This window comes from Rosa chinensis, chromosome 5 (assembly GCF_002994745.2).
Source record: "Rosa chinensis cultivar Old Blush chromosome 5, RchiOBHm-V2, whole genome shotgun sequence".
NCBI classification, from domain to species: domain Eukaryota; kingdom Viridiplantae; phylum Streptophyta; class Magnoliopsida; order Rosales; family Rosaceae; genus Rosa; species Rosa chinensis.
Genome location: NC_037092.1, coordinates 59,601,540 through 59,618,405, shown reverse-complemented (window position 1 = coordinate 59,618,405; position 16,866 = coordinate 59,601,540). Strand labels below are relative to the sequence as shown.

Below are 16,866 nucleotides of genomic sequence, written 5' to 3'. Positions count from 1 at the left end.
AAAAAAAGGCTGATTGGGAGGGGTGGTGGTGCTTGCTGGCATGACAGAGATGATGGATGGATGGTGGAATGGCCAGCACTTGTTCGGAGCGGCGGGCCGGCAAGGTTTTGGCTTGCGAGATGGTGGTGGGAAGATCATAATAGTCTGCACTCTTAGCTTGGGTTTGCAGTGAAGACGAGGATGGAGACAAGAGAGGGGAAGAAGAAGAGGTTAAAAGAAAAGAGAGTAGATAAAAAAAAAAAACAGAGAGAGAGAAAAGAGAGTTAAAAAAAAAGAAAAAAGAAAGAGAAAAGAGAGAAAGGAGAGTTAAAAAAAAAAAAGTAGGCAAAAAAAAGAGAGAGAGAAAAGAAAGTTTAGAAAAAAGAGTTAACAAAAATAGTAGGAAAAAAAAGAGAACAAATTAAAAAATTGAGAAAAAAGAGTTAAAAAAAAAAGAAAGAAAAGAGAGTTAAAAAAAGAAGAAGAACAAATTAAAAAAGAAAAAAAGAAAAGAGAGTTGAAAAAAAAGAAGAAGAGAAAAGAGAGCAAAAAAAAAAAAAAAGAATTTTTTTTTGTCAGTGAGGGTAAAATAGTCATTTTACTGTAGAAGGAGTGTCACATAAGCAAAATGACAGAGTTTTTGATGGAAAGTTGACGGCAATGACCAATTGAGTGAAATTTAAGAGTTTAGGGAGTTTTCGGTGAAATTGAAACGTCAGGGACTGAAACGTTGAGACCCTATAACTACAGGAACTAAACAGTATTTTGCCCAAATTAAAATATCTGACGAATTGTTGTTTGATATGTTTTAAATTCATATCTACAAAAAATTTACATGCTCTCATTATTTCATAATTCAATACTATATTAGTTTACGAGAAATGAAATGTAAAGACTAATCGAATATCAAACAACAATTCGTAGAAAACATTGTAAACACGAAAACACGAAAATCCTACAATGAATGAAAAAAGGATACGTGTACAAAAATAATATATTTTTTATTAATGAATTTGGGGTTACAATCTCTGTAGATGCTCTTTCACAAGAATCTCCTCTGATTCGATCTCCGACGTTGATGTTGATCCAAGGGTGGCGAGCACTTGATCTTGAATCGAACGGCTGTAGTGTGAACTTCTTGCTATGTTGACAATTTGAGGAAGATGATTGACCAAGGGCTATAGAAGCTTTATCTTGATCGGATTTAGGCCACGAGTAGTGTCATGTGGTGATTGTTCTTCGGCTTTGGTAGGGGACGAACCGGCACGTGTGTTTGGTGCTTGTTGATTCTCCACGAGTTTGATGAAGAACTTGGTAGAAGCTTATTTGTTTTGTTGATGACTTGAAGACGACAGATGATCAAGCGCTGCAGAGGCTTGAACTTGATCATATTTGAACCACGAGCAATGTCACGTGGCGAGTATGGTTTTGATGGCGGATGAATCAGCACGTTTGCTTCGTGCTTGTTGATTTTCCGCGAGTTTGACAACTTCTGAGCTTGCAGGTGATTTCCCTTGTTTGTCTGAAGTTGGTGAGGTGAAGAGACCGGCTATTTGGCAGCTTGATGGTTCTTCACGAGCTTGGGAGACTTCTAAGCTTTGGAGAGGTTTCTTCCGTCTGCTTGCGTCTGTCTGTCGTCTATTGTCCTCCCATCTTGATTTGAGAGGGGGTATTCATAGTGTTGTTGCCTCCCTCAACTTGGAAGACATTGATGACACAACATTAATCACATTCCTTAATTGTGTAATTAAATCAATCAATTAAAACTGATTGATTTAATTACATTTTATTTAAGGAATATGTCAATCAATTTCGATTTGATTTAATGCTCGATTTCAATCAGAATTAAACAATTTAATCTGATTGATATTTGAATTTAATACTTGATTTCAATCAGAATTCAACAATTCTAGTGAGGGTAATACCGCGACTTTTACTCCCCCTATCTCTCTCGCTCTGCTAGGGTTAGGTTTTGAGTTTTTTCAAAGTTGTGCGGCGTATCGGTTCATGGCTGCTGCTATTGCTTCCATGACTGCCAGGCTAGCGACCAAGTTGTCGCTCAGGGAGGGTGAAGAACCTGTGGATTTGGGGAACCTTAGGGTTCCTGGGAAGGAATTCCTCGCTCGTCACTTTTACCTGGTGGGGAAACTTAATACCTATAGGGCGGTGGTGTTGGACTCTTTCCGGAGTGCGGTGAGATCTATGTGGAGACTAACGGGGACAGTGGAGGTCCAGCCCCGGGGTGACCGATTTCTGTTTACGTTCATCCATGAACGTGATGTTGCTCGTGTGAAGAAGGGAGGTCCGTGGGGCTTCCAACGTGCCATGATCTTGTTGAATGATTATGATGGTTTCTCAGAGATCCCGGCTGTAAAGCTTGATTTTGTTTGGATCTGGGTTGAGCTCCAAGGTATTTCACCAGGTATCTTGACGGAACCCACAGTCCGGCTGGTGGGAGGAACGATTGGAGAGGTTTTGGAGGTGGACCGTGTGGCCCTGCGTCGTGGAGAAGCTCGGGTTCGCCTCACTTTGTCCATAAACGACCCGGTACGCCTGGATCGCAGAGTTAGGGTTTCCCCTGTTGATGTTCTCACTTTGCGGTTCAAGTGTGAGAGGCTCCTGGGGCGGTGCAGGATGTGCGCCTTGCTGAATCATGGTGGGCAGAGATGCCCTAGGGAGGATGAGGTGGAGGCTGCTTCTGTGGTGGAGGAGGGCTTGCCGCAGGCACCGGGTCCGGCTATCCCCGCCCTTGTGTTTAGGGCTAACTCCCAGCCTTCTCCTTCCATGCTTTCGACTTTCAAGGTGCCTAACGTGCTGAAGAAGAAACAGGTGCAGATTCGGCCTCTTCCGGCGCCGGTGCCTTTGCCTGGTTCTGAAGGTACTGCTGTGGCTCCTGTGGTTGGTGTTCGACGACCTAGAGAGGAGGAGGACTCTGAGGAGGGTAAACGGGCTAAGCATGGTCTAGCTCTTGTTCCGGCTACTCTGCAACCAGAAAATTTAGGGCTGGCATTTTCCTCTGATGGTCTAGTGGAGGTGAAGGTATCATCGCCGCCCAAGGTCTACAAGAAGAGGGGCAGGCCTCGGGGACATAGAAACAAGGTCAAGGTGGCGGCGTCTATCTGTGAAGGCTTGGAGCCCATGGCTCTTGTGCATGGTGGGCATGAGGGGGCAGTGGCTTTGCATGCTTCCCAGTCTGAGTAGGAGATGGTTCTCTAAGTCTTCTAGGGTGTGATGGTGCCTGTTTGGTCTTAGCGACGTACACCACAAGGATCTTAGGCGTCAAAGGGATCAACGAGGTGTCATACGCTAGGAGATGGAGGGTTCTTGTTTTTTTTTACATTATTTGCTTTTGCTGGTAGTTTTCGTTTTGGATTGTAGTTTTTTGGATCTTCTTTGAGTTTCAGTCTTTTGATGAGCATGCATTGTAATATGAAGGGTGGTTTGTACCTTTCATGCTTGACCGAGTGAGGTCGTCATGATTTTATATCAATGGATCAGTCTTCCGTTGCCCTAAAAAAAAAAATCAGAATTCAACAATTTAATTTAATTGATATTTGAATTTATTACTTGATTTCAATCAGAATTAAACAATTTAATCTGATTGATATTTGTATGTAATATTTGATTTCAATCAGAATCAAACAATTTAATTTGATCGATATTTGTATTTGATGCTTGATTTTCATCAAGATCAATCAGTTTAATACGATTGATCCGCTTTAAATGCTTAACTCGAGCAACAATCAATTTGCGATAAATTGACGCTTCCACAATTGATGCTTCCGCGTTATTCAATCGATAGATCACTCGTATTTTGACATGCGTCATCCTCGAAGCTCACATAATTTTGGTGACGTATGAGCCACATGCACCTTTTGTAGGACTCATGTGCTAACTAAGTCTGTTTAGTCAAAATTTCAAAGATTGACCGATTTATTTAATGAATTTTATTTTCATTAAATTTCTTGTGTCTACAGACATAAAGTTAGATATTATCATAAGATATACCTGATAACACAATCTTGATTTGGAAAAACCTCCTCCAGCTCGACTATTTTTTATACATCCCTAAAGAATATTTCTAGAGAAAATTGTCATCTAGAAAGAAAAAAAATGCTGGAGCAAGTCATTTTTCTCTCTCTTCAAGATTCCCCAAATTTTGTTGATAGTTAAAATATGATGGTCAATCATTTCTGCTGAACCAGGGCTCTGCGTTTTCATTATTAATTCTCATTTCCATGTGAAGCCAGATTGGCTTGGTGCTATACAACCCTCCTGCTCAATTAAAACCTATCGTATTATATCTCTATGTTAATTTGTAGATATTATTGATAGCATGCAATTAGAGATTGAATATCTATTTTATTAACAATAAGAACCATATAATATAAAGAAACCAAATCACTGTTCTTGTTTTTGACTTGTGCTTCCCTCTTGGAAAATTTTAGATTAACTTCTAGCAAAATAACAAAATAAGTTAGTATATGTATAAATTGCACAATCATGGACAGTTGTCTATGTTTCATCTAACCCTAAGGAAAGAATTGCGCTCTTTTGCTCTACTTCAATTGGTTTGAAGACTTGATTTGATTTAAACAGTATTTGTTAGAGTTTGAAACTTTGAATCTTTTTCTCAATTCTCTTTTTCGCTTTTTGCTTTCGATAAATTTTAAACAACTTACATCTCAATTGATTTTACGCGTAAATAATTGAGGGGTATGTGACCTCTTCTGTTGCATAAAGTGCATGTCATGGACCAGCCCGTCGACTCAGAGTCTTCTTCTTTTTCATGTCAGGATGTGCATGTGTTTTTCTGGTTATGCTTAATTCAAGAAAGTAGCAAAATTACTCAGGGAATGTTTTTTTTTTTTGTCACGTCCCCTGTGTTGTACAATGAAATGCAATATCACCCACCTCTACTGGTATTACATAATATCAATATTCTAGCTCCGTCACTTAACTGTCTTTGTAACAATAGGGTGTGAGATTTTATCTCAAAATGTACATATTGGTGTTATATATTACGAGAAGTTTCCCCATTTATTCCACTTAGCTACCATGGTAATAATAAGGTGTGAAATTTTATCTCAAAAGATCTTATACTATTATGAGTAATCCAAGCCCCAGCTATTGTTATTGTTGTGTCTCTATTTCAAAGTGAGATTTTCATCTTCCGCGTGCTTTGCTTGTAGTCGGTTATAATGTGTACTCTCAATTGACAAGCTCCAAAGTTATGAAAAAAATAAAGTTGGTGAAAGGATTGGTCATACACAACTTTGAGTGAGTATGATGAGTAATGAAATTTCTGATATTGTAGAAGATACCTAAGTTTAGTCCAATGAGTAGCCAGCTCACCAATAATGAAATCTTTGATAATTTAAAGAACTAGTTTACACGGGGAAGGAAAATCAAAAAGTTTTTTATTTAGAGTGAAGCACATATCCAACAACCTGTTCTTTTCTTTCATCACTTTCCATTACCCCTAAAATGAAAAAGCAAAGTTGTTTTAAAGCGGCCTTTATTTGGTCCCTCTCCTCCCACTTGTTCATGTTCATATTACCAAAGATGCTGTAGCTTGTTATGTATGATGAAGCTGAAGTTGTCAAAGATTAACAAAGTCAGTCGTGATACTAACTTGTTTTCTTGGCCTTTTTAGGAAGCTTCTTTCTTCTTAATTTGATATGACGAGTTGTTTTGTTTGTTCTCTTTTCTTCACGGAATTTACAAGTCGACGACGGCCATCTTCTATCAAATCCCTCAATTATAAAGCTTAAAACAAAAGACTCGTTTTTGGAGTGAATATTTAACTAAAAATTTGTAGAAAAATTAACAAATGCGGTTTGTGAGTCAAAGCGAGCTATATGAACCAAATAAACTAAATTTCAAAGTAAGTTTGATTAACTATCGAGCTTAATATTGAATTGTGACTTAGTTCTTTTTTTTTTTTTTTCTTCTTCACAAAAACGAGCATAACATGAGTCGAATTTGAACTACACATTCAATACTGATACTCATAAACTAATTTCGTACCTTTTACGAACAAAGTCAAAAACAAGCGTAACACACGAGCGGAACTCGAACTTACGGAGTCGATTGACAACGCCTCTTCAAGTAGTTCTACGCACAAAACCAAAAAGGATCTCGTGTTTTGTTGTGGGTTTGAGATGGTCTGGCAGGGAATCCGAAAATGGCTGCCACGCAAGCAGTCACGAAATTGGTGATCCCCATGTTGTGGGTCCCCCCCCCCCACTCTAGCTGTTTTCCAATCACACAAAATCGGTGGTGCACCCTACTCCCTACACAACTCAGCTTCAGCTTCGGCTCGGCTCGGCTTCCTCCAGCCTGTTGACCCGCTCATTGACTCTCCTCCGCGCCGTGCAAGCTAAGTAGTGCAAATGGCACCGCTTGGTCCCGACAAAACCCCTCTTCGGCTCGGCTCGGCTTATCAAAGCCGGCTCAATCCTTCAACGTGTAAGCGCGTATTTCGACCAGGTTCTCCATTGATGTAAACACTTGGTTTAATTTAATTTAAATTTAATTAATAATTAAAATACCCACAGACCAAACATACTAATTATTTTTAAACTAAAATTTTCGTATTATAAATATGGAAATACCGGAAAAGCCAGCCTGAAAAAGGTGCAGAGCTCATTAAGCTCTTCTACTCTCTTCTACTCCTCTCTCTCTCTCTCTCCTCTGCTCAGCAAATCTCACACATTTTCCGAGACGACTCCGAACGACGCCGTCGCGATCTTCTCCACTACCAGCTCTGCTGACAGACCGGCCGGCGAGGCTTCTCCGGCAATGTGGAACTCACGCGCTCCGGTCACCGTACTTGCTGCTCTTCTCTACTCAGTAGCTCTGGTCTCTGCTCAGGGATCTAGTCAATGGAAAACACTCACAGGTAAAAACTCCATGATCTCATTTGCTTTCTCTTTGAGCTTCAGTACTGTGTTCGTTCTGACTTGGTATGAATAATTTATTTTGTTGAATTAATTCTTGAAATTTTTGTTCAGTGCTGAGTTTGTTCTCTCTTGATTGTGAAGAAAATGGAGGGGAGAGACTTGAAACGGGAAATTTGAGTTGAATTTATTGTTTCCGATTTCGTTGGATTGGTTTTCCAAATTAAGAAACTGTGAAAGAATAGAAAGGAGGGTGTTTATATAAAAAGCAATTCACTACTTTTAACTAATATTCTTGCATAGGGAATAATAGAGCTTGCAAATTACTCATTACTTAAAAGGAGGAAGACCTTAACAACTTGCTTTCTGGACTAACTTTAATTCGCTTGCTTTTTATAGCCAGAGAGACTGAAATTGGTATACGATCTTCTACGGTTAGTTTTTCGGATAGTTTTCGCAAACCGTTTTAATTGTAAAATTCCAGAAACAGCCATTTCTTGAAAGTTTGCAGAATATGGGAGTGGATGGAAATGAAGATATATATTTGGAATTTATTGTTGTGCCCAACTTGGCGCTCACAGCTTTAGTTCAATTTTTGCATGATACAATTTTTTTTTTTTTTTTTTTTTGTTCCCGTATGTTTAGTGTAGCTAACGTGGTTGAGTTGGTTTGCAGGAGATCCGCCTTTGGTCATAGCACGAGGGGGCTTTTCAGGACTCTTTCCTGGTTTCAGTTCTATAGCTTACAATTTGGCAATGATCACTAGTGTACCAGATGTGGTATTATATTGTGATGTCCAACTAACAAAGGATGCAGCTGGAATTTGCTTTCCAGATTTGCTGCTGAATAACAATTCGAATGTTGTTGATTTGTTTCCAAAGAAGGAAAATACTTACCCGGTTGATGGAGTTCCGACTAAAGGGTGGTTTAGCATTGACTATACTCTCAAAGACCTTGCAAATGTTATTGGTGAGTGAAGGTTTTTTTTTTTTTTTTGGCTTAATTTCATGAGTGTAGTTGACTGAAACTGTTCTCACACGGACATTTTATTTGAACTCATTGGACAAGAATACGATTATATTTTTCTTAAAATTTGATTATTGATTTCACAGGATGTGCTCCTTTTCATGTTTCATTTTTTTTTTTAGACAAGCTTTCTTCTTTTCAAGTCATATGCTGTTCTTCCTCATTTCGCAAATGATTCAGAGGCTTCTGCCAAGTCCAACATGTTGTTTCTCTCTTATCCTCATGAGGGACTGCCTATGTTTAAGTACACTAATTGTTTTTTAGTACACTTTCTCAACCTAATCCAGGCAGATACTATAAGCTGGTTATGGTTTTTATTTTATTTCAATTTTTCAAAAGCGAAATTAGCTGGCTATGTTCCTATGTATCATGTTTTTCTTTGGCATTTCAGAACCTTGCAGTGTTGGTCTTTGAAAAGATTTTAGTACATTTAAATGAAGTTTGCTCATTGCTAAAAAAGAAAAAATGCTTGAAGTTTGCTCTTGTTTCATGTGATACAATTGATCTTTATGAGGCATTTTCTAACATATTCTGTTTTCATAATTATTGAATAACTCTAAGATTGTTGTGATCACTTTGATATATGGATTATGAAATGGGCACATTATCTGATTGCTATACATGAAGCACTTTTGGCCATGCTTTAGGTGTATTATGCAGCAGTTATTAGTTAATTACTGTAATTGCTGCATTTTTGGTTGTAGCATAGTCCACAGTTGCTGACTGATTTCTTGTTACCCAAACAGTTACTCAGGGAGTATATTCACGATCCAACAAGTTTGATGGCAATATGTACCCAATTCTCACCGTAGAAGATGTGGTTGCGCAATTCAGACCACCAGGCTTATGGTTGAATATTGAGGTAACTGGTAGACTATAGGTCCTCTTGTCTTAAAACTTGTGCATTTTTTCCTGTAGTCTATTTCTTTAGATTTGTAAAACTATTTTTGTCAACTATTATCTGAAGCAACCTCTACTTTTCTGATGCCTTTGCAGAAGAATATATTCTTCACGCAACACAACTTGAGTATGAGAAACTATGTGCTTTCTGTATCAAAGAAAGTGGTTGTCAATTTTATCTCATCACCAGAGGTGAATTTCCTGAAAAGTATTAAAGCACGTGTTAGTCCAAGCACAACAAAGTTGATCTTTAAGTTTCCTGAGGGAGCTGAGATTGAGCCTTCGACAAACCAGACTTACGGTTCTCTATTGAAGAATCTCACATATATCAAGACATTTGCCTCTGGAATTATAGTTCCTAAAACTTACATATGGCCTGTCACTGTGGACAATTATTTAGAACCTCACACTACCATTGTTTCGGATGCTCATAAAGCAGGGCTAACAGTATTTGTGTCAGGTTTGTATAATGACGTGCCATTCCCCTTCAATTACAGTTATGATCCAGTTTCTGAATACCTGTCATTCTTCGACAACGGCGATTTCAGTGTTGACGGTGTGCTGTCTGACTTTCCCCTAACTCCATCAGCAGTCATAGGTAACTTATTTCTTCCTGGTGTGTGTTGGGCTAAATAGTGTGTTATTTTTATAAATTTTAGTATTGCTTGAATGGTTACTTCACTTTAACATACTGATTATTCCTTTTAAAAGAATTAGGATTTTTGATGCAGCATAGGAGTTATATATGTGTTTGACAAAATCAACAAAGGTTCCAGTATGAACAAAATTTTTCTACTTGGTTTCATTTTAAAACATCCGAAGGAAATATATGCAGACCAAACTTAAGAGTCAAAATTATGCTGCTTATTACAATGCGAGCATTAATTTCTGAATAAACATTAATTTCCTGTTTAATGATGATCGTTTCTCTTAACTAGTGCAGATTGTTATGCTCACCCAGAAAAGAATGCTTCAGTAAAAGGTATGTCATTGTTTTTTTGTGCTTGAGTCTAAAATTTGGATCTTTTTGTGCTGAATGAGGTTGCTTGTCTGTATAGTTTACTGACGTGCAATTCTTGCATTGTTTCTAATGAATTCCTTTCATTCTTCTCATGCTGCAGATACACCTTTGGTTATCTCGAAAGACGGAGATAGCGGAGACTACCCTGGCTGTACTGACTTGGCGTATATGCATGCAATTGCAGATGGTGTAGATGTACTCGATTGTAACGTCCAAATGTCCAAGGACGGGATACCATTTTGCTCGAGCTCTATAAATCTTATTGATAGCACAGCAGTTGCTCAATCAAGCTTTAGCAGCTACACAATGAATGTTCCAGAAATTAAGGTTGGCAGTGGAATATATACCTTTAGCCTGACATGGGATCAGATCAAAACACTACAATGTAAGTTGAAATTGAATCTCTTACTTCTATATATTTATCTCTTCATAAAGCATAGAACTCTTTACGTTTGAAGAGATTCCGTACTTAGAACATAAATCCACTAATTTTGTTGAGATCTGGAGATAAAATTTTGTGCCTCTTTTTTCTTTGAAGTAGTTACAGAAAATTTTAGAACTTTTGTGCCTTCTTTTCTATAGTTTACACAGGTAATTAGTATCCTTGTATATCTTCACTGTATGCACTGTTGTTTCAATTTCACACATAACTAGTAACACTTGATTGACATGTTATGGCCCTGTGAGAAAGAACATACCTAACAACTTGTATGCCATGTAGAGAGACCCTCTTCAAGATTTATATATATTATACATATATACATACAGACAACATTTATGTTGCTCTTACAAGTTATGTGGCCAAGTAATTGCATATTCTAGCAGTGTACCCCCCATAGAATAAACAAGAACTCTTATCTGGGCCAATTATTTGATATCCTTGTATTGATGCTTTTTATTATTTTAACTGTAGCAACTATATCAAGCCCAGAGAAAAATTACAAGTTGCTCAGGAATCCAAGATTCAAGAATGCTGGCACTTACTTGAAACTATCTGAATTTTTGACCTTGGCAAAGAATTCAAGTTCTCTATTAGGTGTCTTAATTGGCATAGAGGTTAGTATTTTTTTCCAAAGTTTCACCGACTGGTTTAGCATGCGCTTTCATTGTTAAAAGCTATTTGGACTATCTTTCCAAATTGTGAGCCCAGATAAACTTTCACAATGTCTGCCATTACCATGTTATTTTATTCTCTTTCTCCTTCCTGCACATCTTTCCTTGCAAGATGAAAATGGGCTTGGGGATCTTGTTGACTTGGGTTGCAAATATGGAAGTCATTTGTTTAAATTTGTTTTAAAAAAATGACTGATACTGAATATTTTGCATCTCACAGTGGTCAAATGTAATGTTTTTTGTTGTTTATTCACGCCCTGATTCAAAACGTACTTCTTCTACTACATTACTAATGATGACATTTTCTACTGTTTACTTTCAGCATGCGGCATATCTTGTAGAGAAGCAGGGACTACGTGTAACAGATGCAGTCATGACTGAATTGAAGAACGCTGGTTTTGGTAATCAGACAGCCCTAGATGTCATGATTCAGTCCAGCAATAGTTCTGTTCTGATGAAATTTAAGGAGAAAAGCAAGTATAAACTTGTTTACAAGATTGAAGAGGACATTGGTGATGCCCCTGATAAAACTGTTCAGGACATCAAGAAATTTGCTGATGCTGTGGTCATTAACAAGGCCTCTGTCTTTCCAGAAAATCAGTTATTCGTCAGTGGAGCAACCAATGTTGTAAAGAAGTTTCATGGATTTAAACTACCTGTTTATGTTGAACTCTTCAGCAATGAGTTTGTATCTCAAGCATGGGACTTCTTCTCAGATGCATCCGTGGAGATCAATTCATTTGTGATGGGGGCCGAAGTTGATGGTGTTATCACAGGCTTTCCCAAAACAGCTGCTAGATACAAAAGTGAGTGTGCATTTGTTATACAATTCTCTCTTTGGGTACGAATAATGGATACATTAGAGCTATTTAAGTGTACCACTTAACTTGACTGATATTTTGGTGCTTAATTGTTGCAGGAAACCGGTGTTTAAGTTATAAAGAGACACCTACCTACATGAGCCCTGTTCTGCCAGGCAGTCTGATACAAGTTATTTCTCCTGCTTACTTGCCACCTGCTGAGGCCCCAAATCCAGCCCTGACAGAGAGTGATGTGGTTGAGCCGCCTTTGCCATCCGCCGAAACGGCCTTAGCTCCTGGGCCAGCTGGTGGATCGACAGTACCACCACCACGGCCAAACGGGCAGCCTAAGACTGCTGCGTGCTTCTTTCTCTCAACTCTGGCTATGCTAGTTGCCACTCTTTTTCTTATCTGAAATTGTGAAGCATTCAGTCAGTAGTGGTCTTGTAATTTTCCCATCTCATTGCTCTCGCGTGGAGCATTTTGCTGAATGAACACCGGCTAATCCATTTTTTATTTTTCAAACTTGTTACTGAACCGGTGTTGTAGGTAATGTTCATTCTTTCCCCTCGTAAATTAAGGATACAGGATATGAAACTACGTACATTAGAGGTTGTTATGTTTATTATTGTATGCACCATTTTTTTATGTTTTGTTTTTATTCTTTGTTTCTTATTCAATGATTATAAAAGAGTCGGTCTATTTAAGTCTCTGGTTGTTACCAATTTTGAAGAACAGGAAACTGCAACCCTCCAAGCAGCTTGTCTGCTACGAAACCTTGCCATGAACCCATAGCTCACTTCAATGCCTTCTGCTAATTCTCTCTTTTTGTCAGAACCTATTTTCTTTAGACATTCCGAGGCCGAGTCCGATTAGACCAGGAACAATGGAACATTTCAGCACCAATTGGGAGCTCTGTCCGCGTTTGATCCAATTGAACAAGAAACAATCGATTGCAACTAAACAGTTGATCATCTCAACTTTAGTGCACCAGTATGTGGTCAATTCCAAATATTTGGGGTGGCTCCAATATTAGTAAACCAATTTTTGCTTACCTTTTTTTTTTTTTTAGTAGAAAAATCACTGATAATGTTATAAATATATAATAATAATAATAATGTACAACAACTAATATGTGAGTCGAACAATTTTACAAAAATGTTCTTCTATTCTATTGAGATCAATTGTATGTCTTCTGAAAAACTTTCCGCGCCGAGAGGATGAGTACTCCATCTGGGTTCCTCAGCGGTGTTCTTGCAACATCAATCAGTGGCTGTTACTCTAGTTCTCTCGAAGGTGGTGATGGTGGGTTTCCTCGATGGCGTCTCCTAGCACTTAGGTTTATATTAACAACAGAGATTGGAGATAACACATCGTAGATATGTCATGGGTGTTCTAAGAAGCATTCATTTTCTCATAAACTTTCTTCAAATCCAATTGATGAGTTTGAAAACATTACAAGATGAACTAGAGGAAATAACGTGGTCTCATTAAAACCTTATTCAGAGAAAGATCGAATGAAGTAAAAAAGGAGTATCACACCCCGAACTATTCAAAGCTATCGTCTTGATTGTTGGTTTCTGCACAGCCGGCTTCCCACCAAACAGTATGGACTTTTCATTCTGCTTATTACATTTGTCAAGAAAGAATGAACTCAAACATTCGTAAAGTCCGCCTGTTATATATGTGTCGGCTATTAACATGACGAATACTACAATTGCGCTGATAAGACAAATACTACTCCTAAGGTAAGTAGTAAACCTAATAATACTACAGATATGACATAATATTACAGATCACGGAATATTATAGAATATCTACATAAATAAGGTAAGTATGACTCACATCAACACTCCCCCTCAAGTTGACGCATACAGATCACGAATGCCCAACTTGTCAAGTGAGTTATGAAATGTCTTACTCGATACTGCATTTGTGAGAACATCAGCTAACTGTTCTTCTGAGTGGACAAAAGGAAAAGAGATAAGCTTAGCATCGAGCTTCTCTTTAATGAAATGTTTGTCAACCTCAACATGCTTAGTTCTGTCATGTTGAACTGGGTTGTGAGCAATATCCACCGCTGCCTTATTATCACAATACAAATCCATGGCTCGTTTGGGTTTAAATTCCAAATCACGAAGTAAATTTCTCAACCAAAGTAATTCACAAACTCCATGAGCCATACCTCTATACTCTACTTCAGCACTTGACCTGGCCACAATCTTTTGTTTCTTACTTCTCCAAGTAACAAAGATTACCACCTACAAAAGTGAAGTAACCAGAAGTGGATTTTCTATCCGTAACACAACTTGCCCAGTCTGCATCTGTATAACCACTAATATCCAGATGATTATACTTTGAAAACATCAAGCCTTTTCCAGGTGCAGACTTTAAATACCTCAGAATACGGATCACAGCTTCCATATGAGTTTCACTTGGATTATGCATGAATTGACTCGCAACACTAATTGCATATGCAATGTCTGGCCGAGTATGTGAGAGATAGATTAATCTGCCAACTAACCTCTGTGTGAGCCTTCTCTGTAAGAGCTTGATTAGGGTACTCAGCCAATTTATGATTCTGCTCAATAGGAGTATCAGCAAGTCTACACCCTAGTATTCCTGTCTCTGTCAACAAATCAAGCACATATTTACTCTGGCACAAGAAAATTCCTGAACTCCCCCTGGCGACCTCAATCCCCAAAAAATATTTAAGAGAACTAAGATCTTTCATCTCAAACTCTGATGCAAGCAGATCTTTTAATTTTTCAACCTCCTCTGAATTATCACTAGTAATTATCATATCATCAACATAAATAATCAAGGCAGTTAATTTACCTTCACAGCGTGTACTTACATAGGCATTTGCAAGCATAATTAGCTATAAGGAGCCACACTCATGCTACCACCAGCGGCACTGACTCCTGCCAAAGGAGTGACCTACTGGAACACAGCCAAGCAGGCTACCGCCTGAGCCTCAGCTTGCCCCCAGATCACTGCTGACGCACCGCCACAAGACAACATCAGAAGCTCTAGAAGCTGGGGATTAAAGCATCTCAATCCCACATCGAAAACATGAAGAATATCAGCTCCTTCCTCACCTATAAAAGGTTCTCTCTTCTCTCCTCATTAATTAAACATTTTAATACTTACCTACTGTTACTTTGTCAACATAAATACATTGACTAACTTAGGCATCGGAGAAGAGAAGACCGCCCAACGCAGTCTCCCTCTGACGCCTTCTGTATTTCATTTGACAGGTAGCGGAAGCTCTGAGAATATCATAGGTAACAGTTCTCTCATCGAACCAGCGTTAACAAAGGTTTAGTTACCGCTGAACTTTAAACATTAACATTGGCGCCGTCTGTGGGAATCCTTGAACAAGAGGCCATCCCACCACATCCACCATGACTAACGGTAGCGGGGGAAACGCTGAGAAGCAGGCGGATCAGTCCGCCAACCCCCATCCCACCAACCCAATGATCAACGTCAATCCAGCGGTTAATGTCAACCGTGCACTATTCGGCACGCCGGTCAACCCCAGGCTAGTTCCTAGATCCCACCAACCCAAACTACAGCGGAGGTCCAGCCGAGTGGCAGCCGCCCTCCGGTGCAGGACCTCGCCGCTATGTATGAGCTAGCACTAGCGGACCTTCACAAACCAAATAGAGAACGCGAACAAGAGCGCAGAGAAAAGGCCGAGGCCCAAAAGCAGGTGGCCACATTGATGTCAAGATTTGATGAGCTTAAGAAGGTGATGGAGGCAAACGCCAACCCAACGCAAAGTGAGCAATCGCGGAGCACCAGGCGCAGTCAGCCCAACACCGGCGGGTTGGTGCCCGGACCAATCATACCAGGTACCCGCTGAATCCACTGAGCTACGAGGAATGGGACCACCGTCTCCGCCCAGACTAATGTTGGAGCAGGAGGCGGAGTCATAACCGCACACCAGCCGCTTGACAATCAGGGCTAGAATCGAGGGTAATATACCTGCCCCCAGGCGAGAGCTGGTGCAGCAGAGCACCCAGGCGGGACCCGATGGAGACAACCGCCCTAATTATGGAGCGGATGCAACAACTAGAGCAAAGGCTAATCCGAGCCGAGGCAGGCACCCCAGCGCCAATACCAAATCCACTCTTTGCTTCCAGACCAGGACCGTTCACCACCAGGATCCTGCATGCCATCCGCTCGGTGCACGCAAAGACACCAAAGATGTCACAGTACAACGGCATGACTGACCCCTTTGTCCATATGGACACCTTCAAAAAAGTCACCAATAACAAGGAGTTCGATGACGCCACCCTCTGCCACTTGTTCAGTGAAACGCTGGATAGTGAGGCAATGAGTTGGTTTTTTGAGTGTTCGCCAGGGTCCATTGACTCATTCCATGCACTATCAAATGCTTTCCACTCTCGGTTCATCCTGCTGGCGGCCGGACACCACAGTACAACTCAGCTATTCAAAATCAAGCAGGGGGCGGAGGAAACATTGAAGGGGCGTTCGTCACCAGGTGGTGAGCGGCAATGTCCCAATGCCGCGATCTTGATAAGACAATGGCGCTCGCAGCTTTAAAACAGGGACTCCTCAAGGGGCCATTTCTCTATCACCTCAATTACAAGCATCCAAACGCCGCTTACGACCATGTCATGAGTGAGGCTGTCATCCATGCACAGGTAGAATTCATCACATTTGGAGAAACCCCCCTACCACCACCAACTCCTGTAAAGTCCACCCAACCTTCCACCAGCCATCAGGATACCGCTAGTAAAACCTCTGCTGCACCGCCAACTGATAAAAACAGAGAATGGCAATAGGGTGACCACCAGAGCAAGCGGCAGAAGGACCAACATTACAACAAGGGCAGCAGCTCATTTCATGGGGATAACCGTAGTAAACAGACGGAGTCATCCCAGCGGTCCGCAGTGTTTACAGTCATCACGGCCTCATACGAGGAAATATACGACCAGTGCAAGGACCAGATCCCGCCACCACCCCAAGAAAATACCCAAGGGTAGGAAAGCCCAGAAACACTGGCAAGTGGTGCAAATATCATGAGGACAGCGGCCACAACACCAACAATTACAACGCCCTCAAAACAGCCATTGAGACCTTATACTGAGACGGT

The 16,866-nt window shown here is 40.0% G+C and overlaps 1 protein-coding gene across 1 annotated transcript; it reads left to right on the top strand.

Annotated features, from left to right (window-relative positions):
• Window positions 1-6,606: 6,606 nt before the first annotated feature.
• LOC112164950 (glycerophosphodiester phosphodiesterase GDPDL3) lies at window positions 6,607-12,448 on the top strand. Its single transcript, XM_024301316.2, has 9 exons — window positions 6,607-6,883; window positions 7,557-7,850; window positions 8,654-8,769; window positions 8,904-9,405; window positions 9,751-9,789; window positions 9,929-10,213; window positions 10,742-10,884; window positions 11,264-11,747; window positions 11,861-12,448. The coding sequence occupies exons 1-9, from the start codon at window positions 6,784-6,786 to the stop codon at window positions 12,154-12,156; spliced, it is 2,259 nt and encodes a 752-aa protein (XP_024157084.1). The 5' UTR covers window positions 6,607-6,783; the 3' UTR covers window positions 12,157-12,448.
• Window positions 12,449-16,866: the final 4,418 nt, after the last annotated feature.